This window comes from Aptenodytes patagonicus, chromosome Z (assembly GCF_965638725.1).
Source record: "Aptenodytes patagonicus chromosome Z, bAptPat1.pri.cur, whole genome shotgun sequence".
Lineage (NCBI taxonomy): Eukaryota > Metazoa > Chordata > Aves > Sphenisciformes > Spheniscidae > Aptenodytes > Aptenodytes patagonicus.
In genome coordinates this window covers 56,197,277-56,210,741 of record NC_134982.1, presented here as the reverse complement: position 1 = coordinate 56,210,741, position 13,465 = coordinate 56,197,277, and the positions used below count along the sequence as shown (strand labels likewise).

At 48.2% G+C, this 13,465-nt stretch overlaps 1 protein-coding gene across 1 annotated transcript in view; it reads right to left on the bottom strand.

The window, feature by feature from the left end:
• The window catches only part of ABCA1 (ATP binding cassette subfamily A member 1), a 94,975-nt gene that overhangs the window by 24,423 nt on the left and 57,087 nt on the right, over nucleotides 1-13,465 (bottom strand). Inside the window, exons 9-19 of the mRNA XM_076362460.1 lie at nucleotides 9,780-10,020; nucleotides 9,052-9,191; nucleotides 8,252-8,368; nucleotides 5,151-5,339; nucleotides 4,050-4,255; nucleotides 3,781-3,957; nucleotides 2,940-3,162; nucleotides 2,362-2,583; nucleotides 1,526-1,730; nucleotides 865-978; nucleotides 217-388 (exon numbers count right to left, since the gene is read on the bottom strand). Coding sequence (XP_076218575.1) covers nucleotides 217-388; nucleotides 865-978; nucleotides 1,526-1,730; nucleotides 2,362-2,583; nucleotides 2,940-3,162; nucleotides 3,781-3,957; nucleotides 4,050-4,255; nucleotides 5,151-5,339; nucleotides 8,252-8,368; nucleotides 9,052-9,191; nucleotides 9,780-10,020 — 2,006 coding nt within the window. The remainder of the gene's footprint in view (nucleotides 1-216; nucleotides 389-864; nucleotides 979-1,525; nucleotides 1,731-2,361; nucleotides 2,584-2,939; nucleotides 3,163-3,780; nucleotides 3,958-4,049; nucleotides 4,256-5,150; nucleotides 5,340-8,251; nucleotides 8,369-9,051; nucleotides 9,192-9,779; nucleotides 10,021-13,465) is intronic.

The window sequence follows — 13,465 nt, the reverse complement described above, 5'->3', positions numbered from 1 at the left end:
CAACCTGATCTACCTTCAGTTTCAGTCCCCTGTATCTGTACATCTTCTGAGGCAGCTGCACAACTAGGGTAAATCAGCTCCACTGATTTCAGTGGAGCACCCTAGTCTGCACCCGCTTGCACACTGCAGTTGTACAGCTACCTCTACCATATTGATAGGAACCACAGTATTCAGAGTCACTTCTCCCACTGTCTTAAAGCATTGTTTTGTTCTTACATGGTAGTGGTTTTCCCTGCTCCATTATGTCCCAGAAAGGAGGTGATTTGTCCTTCATAAAAGTTCAGCGTGAGACCATCTACAGCAACTTTCTTGCCATCACGATAAACCTTGACCAGGTTCTGGATGGAAACACCAAGGCTCAGATGCATAGGCTCTTCCTCCTTGCAGACTGGAAGAAAACAGAGCAAAGTAGAGAGAGATATGACAGGTTTTAACAGCAACTGTGTGGGAGTTCTAACAAACATCACATTCCCCCAAGTCTGTGGAGATCCAAGGAGAAATGAGCTATATGAAGAACAGACCACATTTCTTCCTCAGGGACAGAAACCTTCCACAGAAGTTGTCCTTCAGCTCTTATCTCTCTATTGGGCTCATCTGGGAGTTGGAGATCTCCAGTGTCACCAGGGTCGGCAAAAATGGGAGAAATTCTCAACTCCATGAGACTGGAGCACGACCTGTACTCAAGCGGGCAAAGTGCCTTGGGTTTATCTGGATACACCCACTTGATCAGCATACCCAAACTGTGATAACAAAGGGATGACCAATTTCACCTTAGCCATGCCAATCCTGCTGTTCTTGGACTCTCCTTTCAAATAGGCAGACCATAACACTTCACTGCAGAAAGGCTCTGCGTCCAATACTTACCTTCTGAAGGCCCCTTCTGGTCAGGATGAGGGTGCTGCCTGTCCTGTGGTTCCTCACCAAACCAATAGGACTTTGTGAAAGGAAAGTACCAGGGCCTGGGAATCCCGTACTGGCCTAAAGAGAAAAAGCACTACATGAGCCTGACTGCATCTGTCCCTTTTCTTGTATCAGCTTTCAGGACAAGAAGGGAAGTACTCCACCCCCAGTAAGCCTCTACGTTAGGCAGGACTAAGAAGAGATCTTTCGTGATGAAGACACTGCCAGACTTTGGGAGTAAGAGATATCTCTTTCCCCAAACTTCACTTTAGGGTTAAAAGCCCTGTGCTGGAAGGTGCTAAGCAGCCACATGTGGTGCTGATACTCTCAACTTCTCCCCTGCAGCAGGGTCTGTGGACTTAGCAGTTCAGAGAAGGGAACAGCTGAAGTGCAGCAAAGCTTCTGGGACTAGCTCAGCCATCACCACAATGGGGCACAGCCTCTGTGCTGGGCAACAGTCACTGCTATCAGCAGCAACCACCTTACTGTCATGCTGGTCTGTGGTTTTCCTCCATGACCTTTCTGCAGCTCTGCTTAAAAATGGGCCCAGTTTGCACCTTGGCAAACATGAAAGGATCCATTTAGAAGTGTGAAGACATGATCCTCCCTCAGAAGCAGACCTCACCTGGGAAGACGGACTCAATGTACCAGGTCATGACTCCATATAGGAAGGTGTCGAACAACATCATGACGGCAGATGTGGTGATGCTAAAGCCATCTTCTTCCAATGGGCTCTCAAAGAAGTTGTCCCACTGAACACCAACTCCCTGCTCCTCAAACAGTGCAAAGTACTCACAACCAAAGCCAAAGGCTACTGGAGACAGCAGGCTCTGCAAATGGGAGGCATGAACACGCATTCAGTTTTTCACAACTACTCTCCAACTGGGCAGCTCAGCTCTAGCGCAAGGCTAAGGGACACGGTCCAGAAACCTTATAGGAAAAGTCAAAGGTCCAAGGAGCATGACCTATTTGCAGAGAGGGAGTGGCAGACTCAGTCTTAGTTCCAACAAGCAAGCAAGGCCTGAAGTCTCTGCTGGACCACCACCCAAAATGGTTTGGTTCCCTATTTTCTTTCCCTTGCCCTTTGGACTTTATGTGAGGGAAGAGATCACTAACAGCCACCCTCTCCAGACAGGTATGAAATGCTGTGCAGAGGAGAAGCAGCTGGTTCCTTCAGTCTGCATATCTGGTGGTACAGCATCACAGTGTACAGAGATCAAGGCAGCTTAGCCTGGCTGAATTACTTCTACTACCAAAGCCAACAAAACCCTCCCAGCAGCTCCTAGCAGGTTCAGTCAACCTCTCCACCGAGCCCAGCCCTGATAGCCTCTTACATTGGAAAATTATCCTCCCATTGCCACCTCCCCCCCTTGTTATCAGTGTCCAGCTAGAGAGCTGCTGAGTGCCAGCAGCTGGCACTGGTGGAGGCCCAGTACCCAGGACAGTTTCCTCAAGACTCACCGCAAAGATCTTGAGTGAGAAGCTGACATAGTCCTGCCAGGCAACACACAGCACATAAGGCAGGTACAACGTGAAATAGACAATGCCCCCACAGGCAGCTGCCAGGTTGGCCCTGGAGAACACGGTGCTGATGAGGAAGCACTGGAGGATGGTCACAACACCGAAGATTGAGAGGAAAACAAACACCACACTAGGGTCGCTGTAAGGCAGCAGATTCCCCATCTGGCAGGAAAACAACAGATGCATCAGTATTTGAAAGGGTTATCCAAGGTGGCTCTAGTACAAGTAGGTCTGCAGAGCTGCTGCTCAGGGGAGGCTGGGCTTGCTGCAATTTGCACAACAGCCTTCCCAGAAGTGGTGCAGTATCAGAGGCACCTTTTCAAGAGCACTGAACCTACTACAGCCCCTCCCGCTGTTTTCAGCCGCTCAGCCCTGTTTTGTTCCAAAACCCTGTTCCCAAAGAGTTGCTGGTCAACCCACACTCACTAATTCCTCCCCAGTGTGCCAGTGCAGAGCACTGTTTAGCAGGCTCTCAAGGCTCTAGATTCTGCTGCCACAGACCAAAGCAGTCAACTCACCTTAAGGATCAGCACCAGCAGGCCTGCACTCATCAGGAGAGGGATGAGGCTGCTAATGAACCAGCTTAGCCAAAGGATGCCGTTGTCAAGTCCCATAATCCTCATCGTCTCCTTCAGCCGGGCTTCCTTCTCATACACAATGCCCTTAATTATCACAGCCACTGAGTAGATCCAGGCTAGAGTCATGAAGAGAGGCATGGAGCGGCTCATGACACGCAGAAATCTGAGAGAAGGAAGGAAAGGAGCCAGGAGAACAGAGTGAGAAACATCAGTGCAACTTCAGGTACCACCCAAGGGCTAGCAGAGCATGGTGATGGCTAAGGCTTCACTGCACAAAGCAGTCCATGTGCAAAGCATGACACAAGATCAGTGTCTCACCATGAGGTGAGGCTGATGGGTCTAGAGCACATCACCAGACCAGAGTGGGAGCTGGAGTTGCAACTGTCGCCCAGTGGAAGAGCAGGTGCAAAGACCTGCCTTTCCTGGGGACTGCTCTCAACTGTCCTCTTTCCACTCTCCTGTGCCTACGTCTCTGTTTTTTCCCAGTGCTATTTTTGCCTGTATTGGGTTTGGGGATATGGGCACACCTCAAGAATACACTCAAGAATACAGGACATACGAAAGTCCTGTACAGACAGTCCTCCTCCTGGGAAGGACTCTGCAAGTCATTACATATTCTAAATTCTCCATGCAGGTGTCCTAATTCCAGGGATTAGGAACACTAAGGAGATTGCTCCCACACTGATAGCGGGGACATAAACCATGCCTGAGGAGTGTTAAAAGCCCATGCCTCCCGAGCCACAAGCCTCCTGGGAGCTTTCGGAACAGGCTGCATACATACATGTCATCCACGTAACACGGATAGGGCATCTGCTGCACATAAACTCCTGTCTTCTTCTCTGTGCCTGTCTGCACCCTGATGATGGCCTGCTCCACCACATCCTGCAGGTAGGCAAAGCCTCCCCAAACATAGCGCATGTCCTCAAAGGGATCAGCACGGGGACCAGGATCCCAGTACCTGTACCGAGTGTACAAAACCTTTCCGTTAGAAATCCTCATCACTGCATCCCGCATAAGAAATTGTTCATAAGGCAGCACGTCAGGACTCACCCATCCTTGATCTTGTTGGTCCTTTCCACATTATCAATGTCCATGCGTATCTTGTATTTCACATGTTGAGGGAGCTCTATGCTGTTAGGAGCTATTTCAGTGAAGACTATGCCAGCCCAGAACCTCCTTTCATCCAGAAGCTCCAACGACTTGTTTATAAGTCGGACTTCTGTGGCCACAGGCTCCAGTTTGTCCAAGTTGACACACTAGACAGGGACAGATTTGGAAGCATTTATAGGTTAAGTTACCAAACCAGAATGTACTTTGTTTACGTTTGGGAGGGAGAAAAAACGAGAACTCTGCAATGGTAATGCCATGCCCAAGAAAAGGCTGCAGCACTGGACTACTTTGCAATGTCTCAGGGTAGCCTAGCGAGCTGCTAGAGATGTCATTTTTTCCTGCTTGATGGTCACCTGCTAGTCAAACATATCACTGAGAAATACCCCAGCAAAAGTATTTTCTGGACAAGAGGTTAGGTAGCATTGTGATACTAGCTATAAGATCCCATCCAAGCATCAATTTCCGTAGATAGTGTTATTTGCTCTGTTACCAAAAAACTAGGTCTGATTCAAAGCCTCTAAAAATCAGCAGAGAGACCTGAAGGCTTTGGACCAGGTCTCCGACAGACCAAGATCTGTTTCTGTTTGCACCCATCTGCCAAGATGACCAAGTAGAACAAATTTCATTATTCTCTATGTCTTCCTCAGCTTAAAGCAGCTGCTAGCTTCACTGCAGTCTCCATCTAAAACCCCAGATCAAAATATGAGCTGTTACACTGCTGAAGCAAGCAGCAGCTCCCAGTCACGCAGTAACAACAGGGTGGGAAACCACATGCAATGGCCAAAGCGAGAGCTTCAAGAACAAGGCCTACGGTTAGGTTCGTACATCTATATTTAGGCACCTGAAGAAATGATATTTTCTAACATGCTGTGCACTCAGGCCTACTAAAGCTTGGCTGTTTACAGAAAATGGACTGAGGAACTTCAGGTTCCTCATTGCAAATGAACTGAGGTCTTCCCCTTCCAGGAACACCCCACCGTGTGAGTGGAGACCAAGCTGCTGCCCTCCCCCAGCTCCTTGCCCACACTAGCAGGATCTCACCTCCATGAAGCGGGATATGGTCTGGATAGCCCGGTCTGTCTCATTGAAGGCGTCCACCCAGGTATATACCGAACCATTTGCTGTCTCAAAGTCCTCTGGACGATTTGACAGGAAACGGGCAACGTCCTCCACTGTCCAGTTGGAAGCTGGCAAGTGCAGGTCCCAGAGAGCTTTGCCTTTCAGCAGCGTCTGCAGATATTGTTTTCAAAGGAGAAATAGTTGTTGAGAATTAACGTTAGATCTCCTCTCTCATCACGAAAACTAGTACTACCAGGGAAAACACCTTTTAAAAAGGTGCAGGGAGAGGTCTTCTGCCATACTTACCCTGCCATTGCAAAGGCTGTGCCTCCCCCCATACAGCTACACCATGGGGTGTGCTTTGCAGGCTGGCTGGCTGCCTCCATGTCCTGCCACCCGTTTCCCAAGGAGAGGGCAGCAGAGAGCCACGCACAGCTCTGCACCCCACACATGCAAACCAGGTCTTGCACCAGCAAAACAGGGAAGAGGGAGATGTGTGTTCAGGAGAATAGCGTTCGGCTGATGGTGGTTGCCAAGCTCTGCTCACTTCTCCCGAACAAACCTCTGCTCCTGTCTGGGATGGAGAGGGGCTGTGGCATGGCTGGAGGCTGAACTGTCACAGTGCTGCAGAAATACCAGCACCAGAGGCTAGGTGGCTTTTCTTACTATTTTGCTATTGCGCCATCAGGGCTGGCTGAAGCAACCCTGTACAGCCAGGACGTCCTACCTCTCTGTTCTCCTATCTGGGACAGTGCTTTTTTCACCTCATGTAACTATTAGCTTTCTGAGGACTGGCTATTGCCCCACTATGTGTATGCACAACATCCCACACAAGCACAGTCCAGGCAGAAGCACCTGGCATTGAAGCAGAACCCAGACCTTTGGGCAGACAATGTAAGGGCAGGCAGGAGGGGAACATTAATTGTAAAGGACAGATGTGAACTGAAGTAGGGGAGAGAAAAAAACAACTCTGGACAAGAGAGAAAACTGTAAAAATCCTAACCAATAAAAACAGGAAATGGATTTTCTCCCAGAACAAAGAACGAAGGAGAGGTGAGGTGAGGAGCTTCCCCATGCTCTGCTCTTAGCAGCAAACCAGAAAGTAATGGGTCACACAGTTACAAAAACAGCATCACAAACTGGGAAGACAGAACAGGCTAAGCTGGCAAAGGGAAATCCGAGCAAATAGGGATCGACTGCGCTGAGCTCTCTTCACATTTGGTCTCCCAAGGTTGGCTCGTGTCACCCTCCCCAGCAGGAAGGGCACCATGCCTGCAGGCAAGGGGCTCAGCCTCATCACATTCAGTGGCAACATTAAAGCTCCTTAACTGCAGGGGCACATGTTGTCCTCCCTGAAGTCAGCAGCCGCATTAGCATCAAGACGGAAGTGCCAGGGATGTGCAAGCAAAGCACTTTCCTCTCCTTCTGCGGGAAACAATATGCCAAGCAGATTGCACAACCCAGAAAGTTGGGAGGTGATAACCAGTCACCCATCAGCATGGCAGCCTCAGTGGCTAACAAACAGCAAAGGACTGACCTCCCCCTTGAAAGCAGCCACGAACAGGCAACTCTATGTTTCAGCCTATTCAGTTACAAGTGATCCATGCTGCACTCTAACCTGAATGGGATGCTGCCCAAGAACTGCCCAGGCATTGACCGTGAAGTACTCCTGCTTGTGTGAACTGCAACAGGTGACAATAAGTGAGACCCTGCTACTGCACCAATACAGAGGAGACCAGACTGCTGGGAATATCAAGAATTAACTACCAGAACCAGCAGGATTAACAGGAAGCATAAAATACAAAACCAGAAAAGCCTGGGGCTCATTTAAAAAAAAAAAAAAAAAAAAAAGAAAAGCAGCAACATTCACTTTTCAAAGGACACAACTGCAAACCAATATCCAAACCTTGACTTTCTGTCTGTACTCTCTGCAGCAAACGGTTCAATTTACAGTTGGTGGCCCCCAATTCTCACCTCCCTGATGCCAACATCTACAGAATTAACTTTCATAAAGCCAACAGAGGCACAGAAGTGATGAAAATGATGTCTCTGACCCTAGTACCCCCTCATACTTTAGTATGTCATGTTGATGGGGAAGCGCAACACAGCATGTCAGACTATTCAGCACAGCATTACATTGGGGTAAACAAGGAATGAACTTCAAGGCTTAAAAGACCTGGGGAAGTCTCTGTGTAACAGCTGCACTATGACATCCAACCAGCTGCCTTGCAGCGGCAGCAGGAAAAGCTACTCTACAACTGTTTCTCTGTTGCGCGATCCCAGTTTTACATCACTGTGCTTCCAAAGACATCAGCATGGGGTGCAAAGATCCACCCCTCAGAGTTGCACCTGAGGGAAGCCATTTAGACAACGCTTCAGGGAGCCAACAGGCTAGGAGAAAGCGTGTCAAATCTGAACAAAACTCCCAGCCCCTTCTTGATGGTCTGGTATGCATGGCACGTTATGAAGCGATCAGCCGTAGGGTGATGTTTGCTATTCTCCCATGAGCACCCAAGTATTACTAAATTAAGCGTACCATGCATCTCCAAATTAAGTTTTTATAAGATTTGTGCCAGATTACTGCCAGGCATCTTAGGTTCCGCCCTAGCATGATAACCATTCAATTTCTACTGTACCCAATGGGGCCCGAGGCCACCTGGCACCTTCCAGGATCTGGTCTAGGTGTATGACAGCTCGCTTTGCTGCTATCATGAGAGCACTGCTGTGGAGAAGTGCACAGCACAGGGAGTGGAACGTGTCCCCACAGGTTCCCAGTTTACAAAAATACCCCAAGCCAGATATTCATACCACATTAGGGTAACACTGAGGAAGAAACGGCCCATTTCCCCACAGAGGCAGATTAGAAACGGGTGTTAAAACACACACTGCTCCTGTTTGCAGCAGGTTGTTATATGAAGGACAGAGTGTCAAGCATAATGCAAGATTGGTACATGTTTCAAGAAGGGGTCCCATCCATACTAATTATCTGCCCAGCTCAGCACTGAAGCACCATCTAAAATAATTATTTCATCACTTATTGCAGAAGATGACAGTGGTGGTTCTGGCAAGGACAGCATACTGACCCGAATGAGATCCATTTCCTGACTGCTTTCCATAAACATCCAAATCTTCGGGCTTATCTCCTCCCACATCCCCCCGAGGTCACGAAACACACCCAGGTCCTGGAACGTCCTGTTCACCTGTTGGCAAAGGGGAGAGGAAGGTTATTTCCAAAAGCTGGCAGAGATCCACGGCATGCTGAGAGGGTGCATTGACCTGTCAAGCGAAGTACCAAGCATTGCTTATATTCAAACAGCAGCTCAGCTTCTGCAAGGACCGAGTAGGGAAAATGAAGTGCACTTGGAAGGAAAACAACAGGGAGTGTGGATGCCTGTGGCCGAGCACTGCCTTTCAAGGCTCGGTGAAGAATGACTGCCTTGGAGATGAAGGGCACACAGAGGCAGCCCCTCCCCATGTGCTAGAAGAGTCTTGCTGAGGGAGCTTGGGGAATTAGAGAGCACATTAGGTAAAACACAATTGGAAGTAATTAAGGATCCGCTGCCCAGCCTGCAATGGAGGAGAGGAAGGGCCCTGAAGGCTTATCAAGGTCTTCCCCACTCCCATATCCCACATCAGAGATGTAAAACCCATGCATAATCAAAAAGAAAAGCTTCCAGCCAAGTCTAGAAAGAGAGTTCAGCCTGGCCTTTTCTCCTTGAGCCTTCAACAACTACTGCATGGGAGGTGAGAGACTAGGGAGGCTGTGCTTTGCAGGCAATCCTTTCTAGGCTTGTGCTTGGGCCCAATTTAACACAGAGCAGCTAAGCTGCACAGCCAGAGGACATAACTCATTCTACATATCAGAGGACAGGGCTAGAGTTACCTCAGTCATGACCTTCCTTATGGCTGGTGTGTCTGGAGTGTACAAGATCTTCCCAATCAGCAAGGGTTTCAAAGCCCTCCAGATAATCCTGGAAAGCGGGCTGGATTCCAGGTTCTTCATCAGCTCATTGCAGTAGGGTGCTGAGGAGGAGAGGTCAAGGGTGAGAGGCTGAACAGCACGGTAACAACTGCAGAAGGTATATGCCCCACTTGTGTGGGCTTTAAGGACAGTCACAGCTGAAAGCACAGCATTTGTCAGACAACAAAAACCCTCCTCTACTGCAAAGCTCCACAAAAAGCCCCTTTTAGTCCAAGCCTCCATGGTCTGTCCAGCAAACATGGAGCACCCAGGTAGCCTCCAGCATTAAGAGCAACACTGCTAGTTCTGCACCGCTCCCACAACCCCGCTGCATGGCACGAGCAAAATTTGTCCAGAAAAGGCCAGGTTTCCAAAGGCTGCACGTGACTGTGCTCTCTCTCCCCCGAAGGAGGTCCACTGCACAGCCTTCTGTGGACTCTACACAAGGCCCTTGGGAATCCCTTGCACATTGATATCCTCACTGGCTTTAAGGGCATGTGCAAGAGACAGCATGCGCATGCCTTTCTGAAACAGCAGAAGGTATGCTGTCCCTCAGGACCACCTGCTTTCATCTGTGGAAGTTTGGGAAACACTAGCAATGACAACTATGAAGTAGGTGGGACCTTAGGCCATGCCAGGGTTACACTTACTTGTGGAGTTATCATAGAAGTTAGTTACATCGTCTTCAGTGCTGTTGCCTCCAAACAACGCTTTGTAATTGTTATCCTCATACCAGTTGAGGGATTTAATTTTGAGCCCTCCACCTTCGGGATGGCCGCACACAATGCGTGACACAGCCTGGTAGATCTGCGTAGAGGAGTTTGAGGCATTCACGTTGGTCAGGAACATCACCTCTTGCCTCATGTCACTCCAGCTCTTCATGCTTAGCAACTGGAGGGGGAGGTGGGAGAAGAGAGTGGAAGCAGGGATAGTAACAGGATTAGCGAAAGGAAAAGATCTTGCCACTCTCCTTCAAATCACACATCTGTGTTTGAACAGATGAGAATCCCCTTGAACGCAACATCAACAGTAAAGACCAGGGAAAACACATTTCCCACCACCACAGTGGGAGAATGTAGAGGGAAGTCTCTTCTGTGCATGCACAAGGAATATGCCCTTCCCAAGCTCTTTACTCTTAAGTTTTCTCCTCCAGTGCTGTGGGTGGTTCCTGCCCTCCCTACCCTCTCACATGGAAGCCACTTCTCCTCCCAGTTGCACAACAGTGCACATTCCAGTGGAGGCCCCTCACACCAGATGGGGGTGGTGGTGGTGCATCGAGTCAGAAGAGTGAGTAAGGAGTAACACAAAGTGAGTGCAGCTCATGGGACACAGGCTGGATGAGCTGCAGGCCCCAGCAGTGTCACCTGGCACAATTCCACCAAGGTCTGCAAGCCTCCACTAATTTACACCAGGCAGCCAGTTTGACCTCCTAGATCAGTATCACTTGTCCCTGCCCCAGCACCTCCCAGCCCCACTGTCAATAGCATTCCCAGAAAACCCTTGAAAACAAGTCCAGCTGCAGCCTGGAGCCTGATCACAGCATGAGCTATGCACACAGCCAGCCTTCTCCTGCCCAGCCGGACTGACACCAGGCTCGAGGTGACAACACACAACTGGCCGGGACGATCGGTACCTCCAGACTCATTCGTCTGGCATAAGCATCTACCTGCAGTATGTCATGAACAAAAGCACCAGGCACTCAGCCTGAGACACTCACTGCATTAATGTCACCATACTCAGAGGCATGGCCAAGCTCACCACAACGGAGAAAGCAATGCACCTCCATGAGCACCGGTTTCACGCTGTGCTCGAGTATTGCTCTCAGACTGCCTGTCTGGAGATGTAAGAACATCAGCAGAGGTGTGTCCATAGAGACTAGAAGTCTGTTTATCTCAGTAACCTCTGTGATGGTGACAATAACTGGATGTTGGGAAAAAATAAGGCAAGGGCAAGAATGTAGGATACTTCCCCCAGGTAACCTTCCAGCTTCCATTTATTTTCAGCTCAGGGAACTTCTATTTCCTAACCCTCAATTAATTTCTTCCATGGTAAACTCCTAGCGTTTTGCACATCCACAAGTATTTAACATCCAACATATCACTGGAAAGAACCTCCCCTCCTTAACTTAGCTACGGTTAGCTCCATTTGGTGCCATGTTTTTTGCACTGGAAGAGACAGTGAACATTCAATCCCTCTCTCTTTTTTCTGGGCCACTCAACTCTACAGACCACTGTCATATCCCCAAGTCATCTCTCTTCCAAGCTGACAAGTCCCAGCCTACTCCCTTGTTTCTTGTGTGAATGTCATTCCACTTCTACATGTCCTAATTGCCCTTCTCTAAACTTTTTCCAGTTCTGCTATTCCTTTTTGGAGAGGAAGGGCCTAGATCTGTATTGTGATACGTATATCAGAATATATATCTGATATATAATCTGATATATATCCTGATAGGAGAGCAATCCATGGTTTTATATAGTGTCATGGTATCATCTCACAGCTGGTTCCCTACCCCTTTTTAGGTCTTTTCTAGCATTTGATCTGATTTCTTGACTGCTACTGAAATATCAGGTGACATTAAGTTGCATGTTCTTGCTATGCTGCCCAGAACAGCAACATGCACTAATAAGGGCAAGCAGAACTGCTGAGACACCTATTTGTAACTGCTCATCAGCTGCATCTCAAACAACTTTAGATGCTGTAGCCCAACTGCCCTGTTTTCAGAGACAATAACAGAGTCAAAGACCATCTGCCAGTTTTGCTCACTGCGTATTGGTTTTGTCACCTTTGTTTAAATAAAATGCAGACAATCAAAGTCTAGGGCAGCTGGCACAGCCAGCCAGCATCAATGCAGAAAGCGACGGTGTGCTGCAACAATTCAGTCCAAATTCACCCAAGGAAAGCACACCCAGAGTCTCTGGCCTTACACTTGGAGGCAAACCTGACCCTTTGTGTTCATCATGTGTGCATGCTTTAGATGTGCCAACATCTGGACAAAAATTCTTCATGCTAAACAGCTACTATGTGTCACATACACAAGGAGCCTCTATTTTTAGCTGCCCTGAAAACACATGACACATTGATATGATGGAAGACAGCTGTGAGAACAGCTAAAGCCTGGGGATTCAGTACATGCGTCCAGAGTGACTGCTTCAAGTGTACTTTCATTTCCTCACTATTCACTGCTGCCTTTGTCTGCACCCTGGTGCCACTCAATCTGGCTCCACAGGTTCAGGGTGACTGACAGGACACTAGGGACATGAATGAAAAAATGTCACACAACAGCTTTTGTTGGTTACATATGCTCATGTGGATTTTTTTTATTTGATGATTCCTCACTCAAAAGGCCAAGGCTGCATTTCAGCTGTGACAGTTTTGAGTGTCCAATTCAAAGGGACACACACACACACACCCCCCCCCCGGCAGTTTTTGGTACCTTAGGTAAAACAGCTGATTTTTCCTCAGCAAAAAGCCAACTACTTTAGCTGAAGTACCATAAACTCCCTAACATGAGCAAAGGTACACAAATAGGAAGAGCAGCTAATTCCCGTAAACATATGAGGTGTTAACCATCTTGCAGAGGGATTGCATTAACAAATACATTTTTACACATAATTTTAAAACAGTTCGAGCAAGCAGCTTTGTTTCATCTTTGGCACCAGCAACTGTACAATTGACATGCAGAGCTGCTCTGTTCACACCACTGGAAGCAAGGAGCTCATGTGTGAAGGGTTACTGAGCTATTTCTTCTCCCAGACACGGCTCTCTAAGTGTTTCTTAATAGTTGCCCTTGCTTTCAGTGTTTAATCTGCCCTCCTAGGTTGATTTAAAGAGCCCAGGGACACAGATCCAATCAATCCCCATACTCAAACAAATATTTTGTTCAGACCATTCTCTAATTAAAATTCCTTGCTAGAAAGGCTCCTAGACATGGCACAAACAATAGTTCTCTCCACCCCCTCAAGCTGCTGCCCTTCGAAACAAGGGAGCAAGTCCCTCCTTTTCACACAGAAATCAGCATGCCAGACAATAAGAAGTAACTTTCGGTCAAGCCATCTGGAGCAGCTCATGCTGTACGCAGAGGAAAAAGCTGCCTTTGTTTGCACAGCTATAGGGCAGAATAAAAGGTAGTCCTACCCAAAACAGCTGCCAAGCAAAAGGCACATTACCCTGGGACATTTTCGGCCACATCAGCAAACTGAATATCACATGGTTTCAATTATTTTTATCCCAGACAAGAAAAAAAGGCAAGCTTAAAGTGACATAACGGGAAACAGCTGTAATCAAACTCTGAAGGGCAACCTCCCCACTAGCAGCAAGAGCTCTGCTACAGTCTTAA